This window comes from Mobula birostris, chromosome 6 (genome assembly GCF_030028105.1).
Source record: "Mobula birostris isolate sMobBir1 chromosome 6, sMobBir1.hap1, whole genome shotgun sequence".
Lineage (NCBI taxonomy): Eukaryota > Metazoa > Chordata > Chondrichthyes > Myliobatiformes > Myliobatidae > Mobula > Mobula birostris.
In genome coordinates this window covers 121850903-121870722 of record NC_092375.1, presented here as the reverse complement: position 1 = coordinate 121870722, position 19820 = coordinate 121850903, and the positions used below count along the sequence as shown (strand labels likewise).

Here is a 19820-nt window from a genome sequence, read left to right as displayed (position 1 = left end):
TATTGTAACCCATTAAATTTTCCAGCTTAATTTGAAATAATTTTAAGACTTCAACACAGCTTCTCAAAACCTCCACAAGTATAAAGTCTATTCCAATATATTTCCTCTTTTTCTGAAATTTTTTTCATCTAAAGTATGAACAACCATAACATAAGAAATAGGAGCATGAGTCGGCTATCTGGCCTGTCGAGCCTGCTCTGCCATTCAATAAAATCATGGCTCATCTGGCCATGGACTCATCTCCATCTGCAGTGGCATGCAAAAGTTTGGGCACCCTGCATGGTCAAAATTTCTGTTACTGTGAATAAAAGATGAACTAAGCGAGTAAAAGATGAACTGATTTCCAAAAGGCATACAGTTAAAGATGACATTTCTTTAATATTTTAAGCAAGAAAACTTTTATTTCCATCTTTTATAGTTTCAAAATAACAAAAAAAAAGGAAAAGGGCCCAAAGCAAAAGTTTGGGCACTCTGCCTGCCAGTACTTAGTAACACCCCCTTTGGCAAGTGTCACAGCTTGTAAATGCTTTTTGGAGCCAGCTAAGAGTCTTTCAATTCTTGTTTGGGGGATTTTCGCCCATTCTTCCTTGCAAAAGGTTTCTAGTTCTGTGAGATTCTTGGGCTGTCTTGCAGGCACTGCTCTTTTGAGGTCTATCCACAGACTTTCCATGATGTTTAGGTCAGGGGACTGTGAGGGCCATGGCAAAACCTTCAGCTTGCACCTCTTGAGGTAGTCCATTGTGGATTTTGAGGTGGTGTTAGGTTCATTATCCTGTTGTAGAAGCCATTCTCTTTTCACCTTCGGCTTTTTTTTTATACAGACAGTGCAATATTTGCTTCCAGAATTTGCTGGTATTTAATTGAATTCATTCTTCCCTCTCCCAGTAAATGTTCCCCATGCCACTGGCTGCAACACAAGCCCAAAGCATGATCGATCCACCCCTGTGCTTAATAGTTGGAGAGGGGTTCTTTTCATGAAATTCTGCACCCTTTTTTCTCCAAACATACCTTTGCTCATTGCGGCCAAAAAGTTCTATTTTAACTTCATCAGTCCATAGGACTTGTTTCCAAAATGCATCAGGCTTATTTAGATGTTCCTTTGAAGCTTTTGAATAGAACTTTTTTGGCAAACCTGAACTACACACAGTTCTCCAGGTGTGGCCTCACCAGTACCCTGTACAGTTGCAGCATAATCTCCCTGCTCTTAAATTCAATCCCTCTAGCAATGAAGGACAACATTCCATTTGCCTTCTTGATAACCCACTGCACCTGCAAACCAAGCCTTTGTGATTCATGCACAAGCACTCCCCAAGTCCCTCTGCATAGCAGCGTGCTGCGATTTTTTTTACCATTTAAATAATAATCTGATCTTCCATTTTTCCTTCCAAAGTGGATGACCTTGCATTTATCAACATTGTACTCCATCTGCCACACCCTTACCTACTCACTTAACCTATCTATACCTTTCTGCAGACTCTGTATCTTCTGCACAATTTGCATTTCCACTCAATTTAATGTCATCAGCAAACTTAGGCTACACTTAGTCCCCTGTTCCAGATCATTAATGTATATTCTGAACAGTTGTAGGCCCAGCACAGACCCGTGGCACACCGCCCACCATTGATTGCCAACCAAAGAAACACCCATGTTTCCCAACTCTCCGCTTTTGATTGTTTAACAAATCCTCTGTCCATGCTAATACATCACACCCAACTCTAAGCCTCCTTATCTTATGGATCAGTCTTTTATGTGACACCTTATCAAACGCCTTCTAGAAGTCCAAGTAAATAACATCTATCTGTTCACCTCTATCTACTGCGCTCCTCAAAGAATGACAGTAATTATGTCAAACAGAGCCCATACTGCGTCTGTCTGATGGATCCATTTCTTTCCAGATGCCTCACTATCTCTTCTTTAATGATAGCTTCAAGCATTTCCCCAGCTACAGATGTTAAACTAAGTGGCCGATATTAACATCCTTTTTTTTGAACAGTGGCGTGACATCTGCCAGGACCTGCCCAGAGTCCAAAGAATTTTGGTAAGTTATCAACAAAGCCTCAACTACCACCTCTGTCATTTTTTTCAGTACCCTGGGATGCATTCCATCAGGACCAGGGGACTTATCTATCTTTAGGCCCACAAGTTTGCTCAGCACTACCTCTTTAGTGATAGCTATTGTATCGATAACATCCCATCACATCCATAACATCTTTCTTTGGCATATTAGATGTGTCCTCCACTGTGAAAATTGAAACAAAATAGTCAGTCAAAGCCTCGACCATTTCCTCATTACCCAATATCAATTCCCCCTTCTCGTCGTTCAAGGGACCTATGTTCATTTTAGCTACCCTTTTCCGCTTCATATAATTATAAAAACTTTCACTATCTGTGTATATTTTCTGCAAGTTTATTTTCATATTCTATCTTCCCTTTCTTTATTGCTCACTTCGCAGTTCTTTGTTGCTTTTTAAAGTGTTCCCAATCTTCCAGTTTCCCACTACTCTTGGCAACTTTGTACACAAAAGCTTTTAGTCTGATGTCTTCCTTTATTTCATTAGTTATCCAAGGCTGGCTCTCCCCACCCTTCCTGTTCTTGCTTTTAACTGGAATATACTTTGAAATCTCTTTGAAAGTCTTCCACTGTTTCTCAACCGTCCCACCATATAGCCTGTGTTCCCAGTCTAACCTATCCAACTCATCCCTCGTCCCATTGTAGACTCCTTTGTTCAGGCATAACACACTGATTTTAGTTTGAATTATTGCATCCTCCATTTGTATGAGAAACTCAATCATACTGTGTTCACTCTTTCCAAGAGGATCCCTAACTACAAGATCACTAATTTTACCTGTCTCATTGCACAGGACCAGATCCAAGACAGCACATTCCTTTGTAGGTTCAGTAACATGCTGTTCAAGAACGCTATCACAGATGCATTCTGTGAAGTCCTCCTCAAGACTGCCGCAACCAACTTGATTCACCCAATCTATGTGCAAGTTAAAGTCTCCCATTATAACTGCTGTTCCACTCTCACATGCCTCAGACACTTCTCGGTTTATTACCTGTGCCATTGTAATGTTATTATTTGGTGGCCGATAGACATCTCCCACCAGTGACTTTTCCCTTTACTATTCCTAATCTCTACCCAGACGCACTCAACATTCTGCTCCTCAGATCTTATATCGCCCTAATCTCATCCTTAATAACTAGCACTACCCCACCTCCCTCAACTTTCTTCCTATCTTGCATATTACCTGATATCCTTGGGTATTTAATTCCCAATCCTCTCCACCCTGCAATCACGTTTCTGTAATAGCCACTAAATTGTACTCCTTTATACTGATTTGTGCCACAAGTTCACTGATCTTGTTTCAAATACTACAGGCATTCAAATAAAGTGCCCTTGCACTCATTGTGCTTTTAAAATCTGGTAATCCTTGTCTCTTTTGTACTTGACTATTCTGCACTCCACCCTGACTCTTCTAATTTTTAATCCATTGATGAGTTTTCCCTTTTCCTAGGCAGCAAATAAAATAAAATGACTTTTGTTCATCACATATGAAGCCTTAGAAGGAATAATTGCTCCTGATAATAAGAATTTTTGGAAATAATATACTATATCCAAGACATACCTTGCCTATAAAAAGTATTCACCCCCCCCCCCCTTGGAAGCTTTCATGTTTTATTCCTTTACAACATTGAATCACAGTGGATTTAATTTGGCTTTTTTGACACTGATCAACAGAAAAACTCAAGGTGAAAACAGATCTCTACAAAGTGATCTAAATTAATTACAAATATAAAACAAAATAATTGATTGCATAAATATTCACCCCCTTCAAATCAAGTCAGTATTTAGTAGATGTGGAACACCACTACTCACTGGCAGACAACCAGTAAAGGATATTTTTATTCCCACTCGTGGCCTCCTACCAATCAGCCAATGCTCTAACTATGCCAGTAACTTTCCTATAATATCATGGGCTCTTAACTTGGTAAGCAGCCTCATGTGTGGCACCTTGTCAAAGGCCTTGTGAAAGTCCAAATATATAGCATCCACTGCATCCCCTTTATCTATCCTACATGTAATCTCCTCAAAGAATTCCAACACATTCATCAGGCAAGAAACCATGCTGACTTTGTCGCATCTTCTGCAGTATCTGCAAGTATTCCATAACAGTAGAACAGTACAGGAAAGGAACAGGACATTCAATCCACAACCTTTTACTGAACTAATTAAACCAGATATTAAAACCCTACTGGACTAGTTCCATCTGCCTACCCAAGTCCTTACTCCTCTGTTCTCTGCAAAGTCATTTGTCTATCTAAGAGCCTCTTAAATGTCTATCAATTCTACCTCCAATACCACCACTGGCAGCAGTCAAGGTACACACCACTCTGTGTTAAAAAAAAACTTGCCCAGCACATCCCCTTTGAATTCACCTTAAACATATGCCCTCTAGTATTAGATATTTCAACCTTCGGGGGAAAAAGATACGTACCATCTTTACACTATCTATATATGTCTGTTGTCGCCTGTATAATCTTCTACGCGGTGGTGTGCTGGGACAATGGCATCAACGTGGTGATGCCAACAAGCTCAATTAACTGATGAGAAAAGCTGGCTGTTATAGGAGTCAAACTGGACAAATGGAGGCTGTAGTAGAACAAAGGACACTACGGAAAACCCTGGCAATTCTGGACAATGTTTTTAACCATTTTGCATGTGACCTTGGCTGAACAGGAGCGCTTTTAGTAATAGACTAAGACAACTGTGCTGCTCCAAAGACCGCTATACAAGGTCATTTTTACCCTCGGCCATTAGGCTTTATAATGAGTCAACCTATAGCCAAGAAAATGATGATCCCCTCCTGTTAGACTGTTTGAGGTAATTTTTTTTATTCTTTCCTACTTCTCTTCTCATATTTGTATATCTGTGTACTTGCAATGCTCCTGTGACACTGTAATTTCCTTTGGAATCAATAAAGTATCTATCAATCTTATAGAAACATCAGGTTTTCCCTCAGTGCTCCAGTATAATTGTAAAACAAAAGTTTACTAGCTTCTCACTACTTGCAGTATGTTCTTTGCAATTCTTCCTATAAATAGCTTTCCAATTTGCCACACAGTACCATTTTCCATTTCTTACCCATTCACTTAAACTAAACACGAGATTCTGCAGATGCTAGAAATCCAGAGCGACACTTATAAAATACTGCAGGACTCTTTATTCCTTTCCATAGATGTTGCCTCACCTGCTGAGTTCCTCCAGCATTTTGTATGTTTTACTTGAAGTATCTACACTCAGTGGCCACTTTATTAAGTATATCTATACACCTGCTTGTTGATACAAATGTCTACTCAACCAATCACTGGCAGCATCATAGGCATCCGTTAGTCTCATGAGACCATGGATTTGCACCTTGGAAGGTTTCCAGGGCGCAGGCCTGGGCAAGGTTGTATGGAAGACCAGCAGTTGCCTATGCTGCAAGTCTCCCCTCTCCACGCCACCAACGTTGTCCAAGGGAAGGGCATTAGGACCTATGCAGCTTGGCACCAGTGTCGTCGCAGGGCAATGTGTGGTTAAGTGCCTTGCTCAAGGACACACACACTGCCTCAGCCAAGGCTCGAACTAGCGACCTTCAAGTCACCAAACGCCTTAACCACTTGGCCACGCGCCAACACGATATTAAAACAACTTTTGCCATGTTATTGGCAGCAACTCAATGCATAAAAGCATGGTCAAGAGGCTCAGTTGTTCTTCAGACCAAACATCAGAATGGGGAAGAAATGCGATCTAAGTGACTTTGACTGTATAACGATAGTTGGTGCCAGACGCAGTAACTTGAGTATCTTTGAAACTGCCGATCTCTTGGGATTTTCACACACAGCAGTCTCTAGAGTTTACAGAGAATGGTTCAAAAACCAAAGAGACATCCAGTGAACAGTTCTGTAGGCAAAAATGCCTTGTTAATGAGAGAGATCACAGAAGAATAGCCAGACTGGTTCAAGCTAACAGAAAGGTGACAATAACTCAAATAACCAGTCATTACAACAATGGTGTGCAGAAGAGCATCTCTGAACACATGTCAAACCTTTAAGTGGATGGGCTACAGCAGAAGATGACTACACTTGGTTCCACTCCTGTACCCAATAAAGTGGCCAGAGTGCATATCCATTGCAGCCTCCTCAATTCACATGCCCACATAGCTTCGCATCACAGCATGCTTGCAAAGTTTACACTCAATCTTTTTTTTTAAAGATCAGTACAGACTGTACAGCAACTGATAGGTCACTACCAGTTTTCATAGTATCCTTGCCAGCCTTAAAAAAAGTCTAATGTCAGGTTGTTACCCAAATGGAAAAGGACTACAAATAAATCCAGAGATATTCTTGTGTATGAATTGCAAAGCGTCAGCAGAGAAGTGCAGCAAGTAAAGTGAGCAAATGCCATCTTGGTCTTTATTGCAGAGAGGTTGCAGTTTAGAAAGAGGGAACTGTTATAACGGGAAATGCCAAGACCACACTTGGAGTACTATGCACAGTTTGGCCTTCTTACCAAGAAAGGAGATAGTAGCATTGGAAGCAGAACAAAAAATGATTCAACAAGCTAATTTCTGCAACGAGATGATTATCCTACAATTATTAAACAGTTTGGGTCTTTATTATTTGGAGTCTAAAAGAACAAGAGGTAATCTTTCTGTAACTCAAGATCCTTAGGAGCATGACATGGTAGATGTTGAAATGTTTATAGCTTATGTAGAATTTCAAAAAGGGAGGACAAAATTTCAAGAAGTCATCATTTAAAAAGTAGGTAAAGCGGTGAATTCTTTGCCCCAGAAAACTATGGCAGTTAGCTCATTAGAAGTGATTAAAGTGGAACTAGATAAATTTTGAAAGAACATGGGTGCGAGGCTATAGGGATATAGCCAAAGGTAGATGGTACATAATCGTATGAATGCCAGCTCGTTTACTTCTATTTCCATTTTTTGTTGTGTGTACACGTAATATTCAAGCTGTTTACAGCTCAGCCCCACATCAGCTCCTAGTTTTTCCACTGCCCCATTCTCTATCATAATTATAAATAAATAAAGGCTAATTTCATCCAGTTCCTTTTTATCATAACTTTTGTCCTAAAATCATAAGACAAAGGAGCAGAATTATGCCATTCAACCCTTCGAGTCTGCTCAACTATTCCATCTAGTTTGATTTGTTATCCCTCTCAACCCTATTCTCCTGCCTTCTCCCCATAACCTTTGATACTCTTACTAATCAAGAACCTATCAACCTCCAGTTTAAAAATAGCCAATGACTTGGCCCCCACAGCTGTCTGTGGCACTGAATTCCACAAATTCATCACCATCTAGCTAAAAAAAATACTCCTTCTCATCTACATTTTAAAGGGACATTCCTTTATTTTGAGGCTGTGCCCTCTGGTCTTTGACTCCCCCACTATAGGAAGCATCCTCATTATGTCCACTCTATCTGGGTCTTTCACTATTTGATAGATTTCTATGAGATGCCCTCATTCTTCTAAACTCCAATAAGTGCAGGCCTAGTCTTCTCTAGGGTTTCATAACTAAAGCTTTGGATAGGGCTTTAAACGAAATAGTAGGGCGGTAGGTTCAACAAATTGGAGAAGTATGGATAAAGTAAAGGAGAAAAGTGTGAATAAAGATAAGGTAAAAGCAAAAGATAAAGAAAGGGAAAAGGAATAGTAAAGTGAAAAAGTCACTGGTGGGAGATGTCTATCGGCCACCAAATAATAATATTACAATGGCACATGCAATAAACAGAGAAATATCCGAGGCATGTAAAAATGGAACAGCAGTTATTGTGGGGGACTTTAACTTGCACATAGACTGAGTGAAACAAGTTGGCTAAGGTAGTCTTGAGGAGGATTTCATAGAATGCATCTATGATAGCTTTCTTGAACAGCATGTTACTGAATCTAAAAGAGAATGTGCTATCTTAGCTCTGGTCCTGTGCGATGAGACAAGTAAAATTAGAGATCTGGTAGGTGGGGATCGTCTTGGAAAGAATGATCACAGTATGAATGAGTTTCTCATACAAATGGAGGGTGCAACAGATCAACCTAAAACCAGTGTATTATCTCTAAACAATGGAGACTACAATGGGATGAGGGAGGATTTGGCTAGAGTAGACTGGGAAACACAGGCTATATGGTGGGACAGTTGAGCAACAGTGGAAGACTTTCAAAGAGATCTTTCCACGTGCTCAACAAAAATATATTCCAGTTAAAAGCAAGGATAACAAGGGTGGGGAGAGCCAATCTTGGACAACTAAGAAATAAAGGAAGATAACAAACTAAAAGCTTGTGCGTACAAAATTGCCATTAGTAGTGGGAAACTGGAAGATTGGGAACACTTTAAAAAGCAACAAAGAACCGCGAAGTGAGCAATAAAGGGAAAATAGATTATGAAAATGAACTTGCAGAAAATATACACACAGATAGTAAAAGTTTTCATTATATAAAGCAGAAAAAGGTGGCTAAAATGAACGTATTTCTCCTGAACGACGAGAAGGGGGAATTGATATTGGGTAATGAAGAAATAGCCGAGGCTCTGAATGAGTATTTTGTGTCGGTCTTCATGGAGAACACGTCTAACATGCCAAAGAGAGATGTTATGGATGCAATGGGAGGTGAAGACCTCAATAGAATAGTTATCACTAAAGAGGTAGTTGTGCTGGGCAAACTTGTGGGCCTGAAGATAGACAAGTCTCCTGGCCCTGATGGAATGCATCCCAGGGTACTGAAAGAAATGGCAGATGTTATAGTAGAGGCTTTGGTGATAATTTACCAAAATTCTCTGGACTCTGGGCAGGTCCCGGCGGACTGGGAGACGGCGAAAATCACACCACTGTTCAACAAAGGATGTAGGCAAAAGGCAGGTAACTATAGGCCAGTTAGTTTAACTTCTGTAGTTGGAAAATGCTTGAAGCTATCATTAAAGAAGAAATAACGAGGCTTCTGGAAAGAAATGGATCCATCAGGCAGATGCAGCATAGGTTCAACAAAGGCAGGGCCTGTTTGATAAATTTATTGGAGCTCTTTGAGAATATAATGAGCGCAGTAGATTGAGTGAAACAGATGGAAGTTATTTATTTGGATTTCCAGAAGGCGTTCAATAAGGTGATGCATATCCATAAGATAAGGATGCATAGAGCTGGTAGCTATGAGGATTTGGGAGCATGTATAAAGGATTGGTTATCCAATAGAAAGCAGAAAGTTGGGGTACATGGGTGTTTCTCTGGTTGGCAATCAGCGGTGAGTGGTGTGCAACAGGGGTCGATGCTGGGCCTGCAACTGTTCATGATGTACATTAACAATCTGGAAGAGGAGACCAAGTGTAGTGTATCTAAGTTTGCTGATGACACTAACCTGAGTGGAAATACAAATTGTGCAGAAGATACAGAGAATCTACAAAAAGGTACAGATAGGTTAAGTGAGTGGGCAAGGGTCTGGCAGATGGAGTACAATGTTGGTAAATGCAAGGTCATCCACTTTGGAAGGAAAAATGGAAGATCAGATTATTATTTAAATGGGGGAAAAAAATTGCAGCATGCTGCTGTGCAGACGGACTTGGGAGTGCTTGTGCATGAATCACAAAGGCTTGGTTTGCAGGTGCAGCAGGCTATCAAGAAGGCAAATGGAATGTTGTCCTTCATTGCTAGAGGGATTGAATTTAAGAGCAGGGAGGTTACGCTGCAACTGTACAGGGTACTGGTGAGGCTGCACCTGGAGAACTGTGTGTAGTTCTAGTATCCTTAATTGAGGAATGATATACTGGCTTTGGAAGCGGCGCAGAGGAGGTTCACCTGGTTGATTCCAGAAATCAGGGGGTTAGACTATAAGGAGAGATTGAATCGCCTGGGACTGTACCTGGAACCAGAAGAATGAGAGGAAATTTTAAAGAAACATTAAATTATGAAAGGGATAGACAAGATAGAGACAAGAAAGGTGTTTCCACTGGTAGGTAAGACTAGAACTACTGGACATAGCCTCAAGATTCAGGGGAGTAGATGGAGGACGGAGATAAGGAGGAACTGCTTTTCCCAGAGAGTGGTGTATCTGTGGAATTCTCCATCCAATGAAGCAGTGGAGCCTACCTCAGTAAATATATTTAAGACAAGGTTGGAGAGATTTTTGTATAGAAGGGGAATTAAAGGTTATGGGGAACAGTCAGGTAGGTGGAGACGAGTCCATGGCCAGATCAGCCACAATCTTATTGAATGGTGGAGCAGGCTCGATGGGCCAGAAGACCAACTCCTGCTCCTATTTCTTATGTTCTTATAACTGCTGTTCCCATTTAAAAACAAACGTTCTTCCATCCGAGGTACAATACTAATCACAAAACTGCAAGACTCTTTTTCACAGAACAACCTACTCTGTAATAACACACCTTTTTGAAGTTCAAATATGCCACATCCCTAAATATAAAAGTTAACAAGCAACTAAAACATAAATCGCAACTAAAGCTGCTTCTTCACAAATGTTGAACTATCCAACATGAATGTACGGTATACTTCTTAGCTGTTACCTTTCAGATTTCCTCAATCTGTAATTCTTTGTATCAGCTCTGCACACTATTTTTCATTCCTTTCCTGTCATTCATCGCTGTGACTGATAATGAACGCACAGCTGAAAATATGCCCAGTGCACTCAAACCAAAGCAATTTCCACTAGATGAAATTCAACCTGTCCTTAATATTTCTGTAAGTTTTTTTTAAAATATCACAAATTTGTAGCAGTTAGCGCAATGCTATTACAACTCAGGGCCTCAGAGTTCAGAATTAAATTCCGACACAGTCTGTAAGGAGTTTGTATTTTCTACCCATGACCATGTGGGTTTCCTCTGAGTGCTCTGGTTTGCTCTCACAGTCCAAAGATATACCGGCTAGTAGGTTAGTCACTAAGTTATCCTATGATTTTTTTTTTGTGTGCCATACTCTGCCAGAGCCTCGGCGACCACTTTTTCAAGTGGTTGTCTAGGAGGAAAGATTCTGTGAGTGGTCCCCCACGTCCTTCTCACAGCGCAGTTTATTTTTTCAAAACGAGGCCGAGTTGCGAACTCGACACTCAACCCAGGACGGATGGAAAGTGTGCCCGGGAGCTGCCCGACTGGTTTCAAACTCGGGAACCTTCGCTCCGGCGCTGATGTCACTGCACCAACAGCCAGTTATCCTATGATTAGGCTAGTATTAAATAGGTGGGTTGCTAGGCGGTGTGGCTCATTGGCCAGAAGGGTCTGTTCTGTGTTGTATCTCTAAATAAATAAGGGTGCTCTGTGAATGTTTTGAAACCACACTTTGAGCAACTTTGTCAGCCATGTCACTTTTATTTCAAATAATACAACACACAATTCTAGAAGTGTTATAGAACACGTTTATATAGTCGTCAGAATCACAAAATTACAAATCTGCTTAACCACAAATGTTCCTTCACTTATGATTTCTGTTTTTTTTAAACAATCAGGCTGACGAGGCAAATGGCAAGAAAAGGGGTGCTACTCATCAAGCATCACCCACCAGGATACTTGCTTTGCAACTACACCCAAATATGCGATAGTGATAAATGTGAGGAGTTAACATAAAACTGCACCCCAATACATTCTACAATTTTTTAACCCACCTTACATCATCTGCAACACTTATTCACAAATAATAAGAAAGGAATACAGCTGGACTGAAATACAGATATCAATGCGGCCTTGATGTACATGCTTTTATTCCTCTCTGTTCATTAAGGATGGATGTGGGCTGTACAATACTGCACAAAGAAGGCAGTGAGAGTTGGATATTCAGGTATTTATGGGAACTAAAACCAAACCAGACCTTATTCCTATCTCCCAGTGCTCTAGAATAAATGCATAACCAACTGACGATAGTCTAAAGAAAATAATGCATCTGATTTTCTCCACGAGAACCAATCGCAAGTGAATATTTTCAAAACGTGAAGGCCAAGTCCAAGGTTTATGACTCAGTGATAACAACGACCACCCTCTCCTTCCCCACGTACGCTCTCCCACCCACTATTTTTCGTTCTTCTTCCTCCTTCCCTTCCCTATTTCATACCCTCCCTACTCTCACCCCTCTGCCGGGGCCTCACCAGCCTCATCACCTCGTTCCCTGCCGCCCCTCCCCCATCTCCTGGGCCTTGATCCCTACCTCCATCTCTGTCCCTACCCTCCGCACATACTATCTTTTCTCTTTTGAGTGACACAGAGGAGGCTGTGAGTCTCTTTAAAATCTGTCTGCAATTCACAACCATTTCCCGCCGGCTCTTAAGCCTGGATGGGGAGAGAGAGAAAAAAATCAGTCACTTACCGCCCCCGGCGCTCGAAAAGGCGGCCAGCATTCCAAAGAAGAGAAGGCAGAAGGAAGCAGCCATGTCCTACGAGGATGAATGTACAAAAAATACAATCAGAAGGGCGCCGTGTAGGCAAGTGTGCAACCCCTTGCTTACTGGCAGCCGGGCAGCACACCGCCGACAGCCCGTGACCTGGCACTCATCTTTGCTGCGGCCAGACAGGCAGCCGGGACAAAGTAAAAAGCCGAGAAATCCCGTCAGGAGAGCGGCGGGCCCCGCCACCCGGCCCGAATGCAGCCGACCGTCAGCTCGCGCCTCCCGCCGGCGCCGCCGTCAATCCGTGCGGCCAACCGCCGGTGAGGCGCCCCTCAAGCCGGACCGTTCCCCTCTTCCGTAACTCCCGGTCAGGTCGGACCTATAATCGTTTTCCTTTTTAAGTCTTCGGTTATTTAAAAATCCGGGGCGGGGAGCTGCCGGCTTCCAGACCAAGAGGGTGGGGAAAATCCTCTGAAACTTATTTTCTTCTGCAGGATACCGCACTGAGGAATTCCATTTGTTGTTAAAATCTTCCTCAAAGTTTAATTCGGTGTGGAAGGGTGGAATCGGTAATTGAAAAAAAAACTTGTCTGAGGAGGTGGAATCCCCGTATTTTTAAATTCCAGCGATGTCCCGGTTTCTTTTCCTGATCGACGATGCTGTTTTTCCGCTCTGAGGGAAGGGAGAAAAAAATAAACGTTCACTTATTAAACAAATAAGTGGTGTTTTGGAGAGATTTTCCCCTCGGGGTGATTTTTTGCTCTCTCTCTTCGGCGTGAAGTTCGAAATTACTTTTAATTTTCCTCGTGTGATTTGCTTTTTATCCAACTGCTGATGATTTTCCCTTCCATTTAAATTGCTCCCTCCGTCTGCTCGGAGATTGTTTTATTCGTCTTTTTTCTTCCCTCCCCCTCCTCCCTCGCCGCTTTAGTTCTCCATTGACCGCCCTGCCGTTCCACGAAAGTAAAAGAAAATGCTCCGTGGCCGCGGGTTTACCCCACCCCCTCGTCCCGTGTGTCCCTTCTCTTGCCCCCCGGCCCCGGTCTGCTGCCGTTTGAGCGGAGTGGGAAGGGCGAGGGGGCTGTCTGGGCCACTCGTACAGCAGCGGGTGACAGGAGCCAGCTCGATCCGGTGGATTGCTCGGCGTCGTACTCTCCGCTCCTCGCCTATGTTAAGCTCCCAGATCGTGCCCCAACATCGACTGATCCAAGCTACGGTAGACGTCGGGGTGCTGAAGTCTGCACCGCCACGTAGATTTCCAACTCACTTTAATTTTCCGCTGCGGCTGCCGCGGGTTCCCGCTGTTGTATCTGGAGAAGGAAGATGGTGGGAAAGCAGTAGGCTGCGCCGAGGGGTGACCATGAACGTGGAGTGGGATCCAGAGCCAGACACACAGCACGGTAAAGAACCAGGGAAACGCCCGCCTGGCACACCACGTTCAGACACCGAGCCAGAGGCTGTGTCTGATTTACAGTTCTGGAGGAACAGCTCCCTCTATTGTACAGGCTCAGCGATTAAAAAAGGAATTTAACCCTCATATGGCTGGTGAGAATAGGCGAATCCTGTCTCCCTCGTGTTATGTACGCCGACATACATATGCGTGCTGCTCTATAACATGGAATCGATTGCCTAAGCCACTTTAGAGCCATGATTCATGCTAACTACGTAAACACCCAGTCATTGTTGTCCTCGAAAGATTTTCATTGCGATCTTCCCAAACAGTCTACGGTCCAGGCTGGCCAACACATTTGAGAGGAAGCCCACGTGGTCATAGGGAGAATATACAATTCCTTACAGATGGCAGTGGAATTGAAGCTGCATTGCTGGCGCTGTAATAGCAGTTACACTGCTCTGCCACTCCTTGAGCTTCATTGGAGCTCCCCTCTTCTCCCCCTCCCCAACACACACACTCCACTGAGACTCCCTTCCCAATTTCAATGGTACGTTGTCCTTCACTGAATGATTGAATCAATTGCATCCTTCCATTTACACTTGTGTACTGGAAATTACATTTACTATACAAACCTTGAATCTTTGTATTTACGTGTATCATTAATGTTCTCTGCCAACTTTGGTGTTCTCCATCCTGAACTAATTTATTTCATTTAAGTATTATTACCCTTTTTACTGAGGCCCTTCACCCTGCAATGAGATCCTGTTCCTTCCTCTTCCCTTTCTACACTCAGTGATATCTCCATGAAACAATTTTCTATCCCCTATAAAATGTTTTCCTCTACTTTCTTTCCACTTTGCAACTTCCCTTGATGAGCGGCTTTCCCCCCATTACTGTCTACTTTTACACATCTGAGATCTCCTTCCCCCACCCCCCACTTCACTAATGCCTTTCTCACTTTGCTGAAGTCCTGTTCTCCATCTTCATGCATCATCACACTTTGGTCTTTGATTCATTTGATCCCTCTTTGATGATGTTTCCTTCCTTCTATTTGAGGACTTTAGTCCACTTCACTGAGATTTTTCTTCCCATATCATGGAGATTGTCTGCATGGTTTTCTTGACCTCTTTCTCTCCCTCCATTGAGGATCCTTTCATACTGTACTTAATTGAGATCTCCTCCCCCTTTACCTCAGGAATCCTCACTTTGCTTCTCTGAGATCCCTGTCCCCACTTTATGGAAGTCTCCTTTCTTCAGTCTTTAAGACTGACCTTCATACTTCATGTCTCCTTTTCACGACCTCTTCCTCCCCTTCAAGATCCAGTTTCCTCACTTGCTGCTCTTCCCCACTGAGATCCTCTTTCACACTTCTATAACGCTGTTCTCTCTTTTGCTGTGATCTCTGTTCTCCATTCTTATTTCATGGGAGTCCTTTGCCCTTTGAGATATCTCATATTGACACTTCACTTAGGATCTCGTCATCTTTCAGTGAGGTGTTCAAACAATTTTTTTACAAATCTCTTCCTGACTTTGCTGTCCTCTTCCTTTCATTTTTCACAGTTCCTCTACACTAAGGTCTTACTCTTTCTATTGAGGTCTAACTCTCTTTCTCTTCCCTTTCAATGAATTGTTCATCCTTTTTAACATTTCTCCCTTTTATGTGATCTTCTTCACTGAGATCTATTTCTTCCACTCAACTAAATTTCCACTTTCACCTCCACAGATTCATTAAAGTTTCTTCTCCCTTTTTCCTATGTATTCCTTTGAAGTCCTCCTACTGACTGAATTGTCCCCATTTCAAAGAGGTTCCAATTTCTCCATCACTATCCCTCTTCTCTCATGTCCTCTTCCATTGTGTTCTCCTTCTCTCATCATGTTAACCTTATCGGTGACATCTACCTCTTCACTAGTCCTGCTGGTTCATTAAGACCTTCTCCTCTGTCACTACTGTCATGTCATTGCTCTCTTTAGAGGTTCTCTTTCACCTCTGATCCACTTTTTGTCCATTTCACATTTCACTTCAGAAGTATCAACCTATCATTCCCTCCATTCAGTGAACAAAATTGTCTCCTTCAATCATAGTCATTGGAGCAAAATCTTTTACTTGCCACCAAATATTATTGTGAATCTCTTCAAAAACAAAAAGAAACAAATACTAATTGAATATAAATGCAAACACATAGGATCATAGATATAGTTGTTATGGAACTGAGGAAAGTCATTCAGCACTTCAAATCTAAGTCTGCTTCTAGTAGAGAAATTCTGTCGAGTCCTTTTCTCTACAAATTTCAGTTGTCCTCTTAGTTTTTGAAAAGAAAACAGAAAATGCTGGGAATACTCAGCAGGTTAGGCTGCGTCTGTGAGGAGATAAACAAGAGTTGATGTTTCAGGTTGAAGACCTTTTTTTGAAGAGAAATGGCAGCTAACTCAACAAGTATGTGAAAATACTGGACACATTTTTTCAATAGTGTTGCTTCCTCAGAAACCGAACACATAATTTCAGACCATTTGTATCACATAGCAATTTGGAGAAAGAAATTAACATTGAATATAATGCGGTTAATTGCATAACAGTGCTGACACTTTGCAACAGTTCAACTACCTAAAAATGTTTTGTTGATGATTTTTGTTTATACTCCGTGATGAGGCTTCTTGCTTAAGTGTTCAATAATCAGCCAGCATTGATTGATTACAGTTGCCGTGGTACTGTCTCCATGCCTGCAATGTCCTGATGAAATCTTTCACCATGTTTGTCACCGACAGCACCAAAGTATGAAGGGAAGAAGTCTAAGTGGGAATGCAGAAAATATATCTTTAGTGACATGTTTCACTTCATGGTTTTGTATGCTTGAAGCATGTTGTCAAGCAGCTGCACGTAGTTTGGTGCTCTATAATTGCCAAGAAAAATTTTACAACATTCTTCAATGCTTCCCATGCAATTTTCTCCAGTCCCGAGAAATTCTTCGAATTGCTTGTCATTGATGACCTGTATGATTTAAGGACCAACAAAAATGCCTTCCTTAATCTTAGCATCAATTATTCTGGGAAGCATCTGTCTCAAATATCGAAATCCTTCACAGAAATTTATAGCCTTTCTAAAGCCTGTCCTTGCTGTATAGTATCCACCCTGGCTAAGCATGCCTGGATAAGATAGAAAACTCTTCAGCTTACATTGTGGGCAACATTTTAATTGACTTGAATTATGAATTGAAATAATAAATATAGGCAATTTCAAAAAAAGCATGTTATAGGGAAATTTCACAGTGATTTTCATGATCAGCAGCCCAAAATCCATAAGATACACCCTAAAATATTCAGGAAGCAAGATCTTTGTTGTCCAGTGAAATCAAAAAGGGTATTCAACCTGCAACATAAATTTTATTTTTCTTCTCACAGACAAGTGAAAGCTGCTGATGATTTCCATCAATTTCTGTTTTCATTTTAGATCTCAGGCAACTGCAGTTTCTTTTTCACTTTTGAAGGAATTAATTAATTCTTTTTCCACCATCCTAGATCCCGGGTATTTAGATTCCAAGTTTAAAATAAAATCCTCAAGTGTAGCTTGAATATTTTGCTCATAGTGTTAATTCTATGTCACTGATCCATGAAATGTGCTAATAAGAACAAAATCCTTCCACTTATCCTGCCTAGACCAGTCATGATCTTATACACTTCTATCAAACCTAATTAGGATGTCAGAAGTATTTTTGTTTAAAAAACAGAAGTGGTGGATGCATGGAACATGCTGCGAGGACTCATGGTAGAGGAAGTTACATTAAGGATGTTTAAGAGACTCTTAGGCACATGAATAATAGAAAAATTAAGAGAAGGGTTAGATTGATCTTAGAGTAGATTAAATATTGGCACATCATTGTGGGCCAAAGGACCTGTACTGTGTTGTAATATTCTATGTCCTAATTTTTTTTGTTCCAAAATGATCATTCTTAATTTCTACAGTTGAACCTTTTTAGCTGAAATCTCTCATCCATTCTCTCAACATAGCCTCGTATTTTAAGATATATACACAAACACAGTCATGTACTGTTCCTGCACATCCCTTGTATGTTGCCATTTACTTTCTTCCTTTATTTTCTTATTCTTTCTACCAGCCTATCACTTCATACTTTTGTTAAATTCTGTTTGCTGTTTCTCTTTCTAATCAGCCAATTTATCTGTTATACCTATTACCATCCTCCCTACTGTTTACCAGATTTACAAGCTTTGTGACATTTGCAAATTTAGAAGTTTCGCCCTGCAAACCACATCCAAGTCAAAAATGCAATAAATACGGTTATGGTGCAGTTGTACAAGACACTGGTGAAGCTGCATTTGAAGTATTGTGTACAGTTTTAGTCAGAAATGCATTATTAGATGGGAAAATGTAGAAAGATTTACAAGTATGTAGCCAAGGCTTAAGGGACAAAGTTACAGGGAAATGCTGGACAAGCTCAGACAGTTTTTTTATTTGAAGTGTAGGAAGCTGAACGGTGATCATATAGAGGTGTATAAAATCATGAGGGGCATAGATAAGGTGAAAAGGATGATATTCCAATTCCATAGTTGGGGATGATATTCAGTAGCATTACCATCTCAAGCATTATCATCCTGAGGATGGGTTACCATTGACCAAAAATGCAATTGAAGTAGCTACATAAATTTAGTGGTTGCATTATCAAGTCAGAAGTTAGGGTTACTGCAATTCGGGAACCTGATGGACCCACTTGTTGTGGGAGTTGCACTCATTCAGACAAAAAGTGCAGCACCATTCAGATTAAAACAGTATGCTTGATTAACACCTCACCCACCACCCTAAACAATCATTTCCTCCAATTTCAGCACCATCCTAGTTTACAAATATATTGTTTGTCCTTCCACTTCACTGAATGCAAATCCTGGAATTGCTGGCTGAATAGCACTGTTAGAGAACCTTAAGCAGAAGGCGAACAATTGGAAAGGATGATTCACCAGCTCTTCAAGGGCAATTACAGATGGACAATAAATACTGGTATTTTCTGCAAAACTCAAATGCCCCCAAAATAATAATTAAGATAAAACTAAGGGTTAAGTGGGTATAGTAGATACATTTTTAAAATGGCAAGTGATATTAAGGAAACTTTAAAAAGTTACAAGGATCCACAGCTTTATCAACATCTGAAAAGGACAAGATTTATACAAAAACTTTATAAATTATAGGTGAGATCTTAGCTAAAGTATTCTGAGACTACATTTTAATCATATTTACTATAATGGTCTAGAGATGTAGGACTAAGTAGAAAGACTAAACAAGATGGCATTGATCTCAGTAGAGAAGATTAAGAGGGGATTTCATAATGATGCTCTTCATCATGAGGTATTAATTGAATAAATACAGCACAACTATCTCGAATCCTCTACAAAGTGATCTAAATTAATTACAAATATAAAACACAAAATAATTGATTGCATAAGTATTCACCCCCTTTAATATGACACACCAAATCATCACTGGTGCAGTCAATTGGTTTTAAAAGTCACATAATTAGTTAAATGGAGATCACTTGTGTGCAGTCACAGTGGTTCAATTATTTGTTGTAAAAATACACCTGTTGGAAGGTCCAACTGCTGGTGAGTCAGTATCCTGGCAAAAATGACATCATGAAGATAAAACAACATTCCAAGCAACTCCACAAAAAGGTTATTGAAAAGCACACTTCAGGAGAAGGATACAAGAAAATTTCTAAGTCACTGAATATCCCTTGGAGTACAGTTAAAGTCATTCATCAGGAAATGGAAAGAATATGGCACAGCTGTAAATCTGCCTCGAGCAGACCATCCTCAAAAACTGAGTGACTGTGCAAGAAGGGTACGAGTGAGGGAGGCTACCAAGAGACCTATGACGGCTCTGGAGGCTGTGGACAAGCTTCAGAGGCTGAGATGGGAGAGGCTGTACATACAACAATTGTTGCCTGGGTGCTTCACCAGTCACAGCTTTATGAGACAGTAGCAAAGAGGAAACTATTGTTGAAGAAGAACTCAAATGAAATCTTGGCTAGAGTTTGCCAGAAGGTATGTGGGACTCTCTG

At 41.1% G+C, this 19820-nt stretch overlaps 1 protein-coding gene across 2 annotated transcripts in view; it reads right to left on the bottom strand.

Moving 5' to 3' along the window:
• bmpr2b (bone morphogenetic protein receptor, type II b (serine/threonine kinase)) overlaps positions 1-13851 on the bottom strand; it is a 307325-nt gene extending 293474 nt beyond the window's left edge. Inside the window, exons 1-2 of one of the 2 annotated variants that reach the window (XM_072261206.1) lie at positions 13633-13851; positions 12347-13037 (exon numbers count right to left, since the gene is read on the bottom strand). In XM_072261206.1, coding sequence (XP_072117307.1) covers positions 12347-12410 — 64 coding nt within the window. In that variant the 5' untranslated portion in view covers positions 12411-13037; positions 13633-13851. Of the gene's footprint in view, positions 1-12346 lie in introns of both variants that reach the window. The other variant, XM_072261205.1, reaches the window with a different exon arrangement.
• Between the last annotated feature and the right edge of the window lie 5969 nt (positions 13852-19820).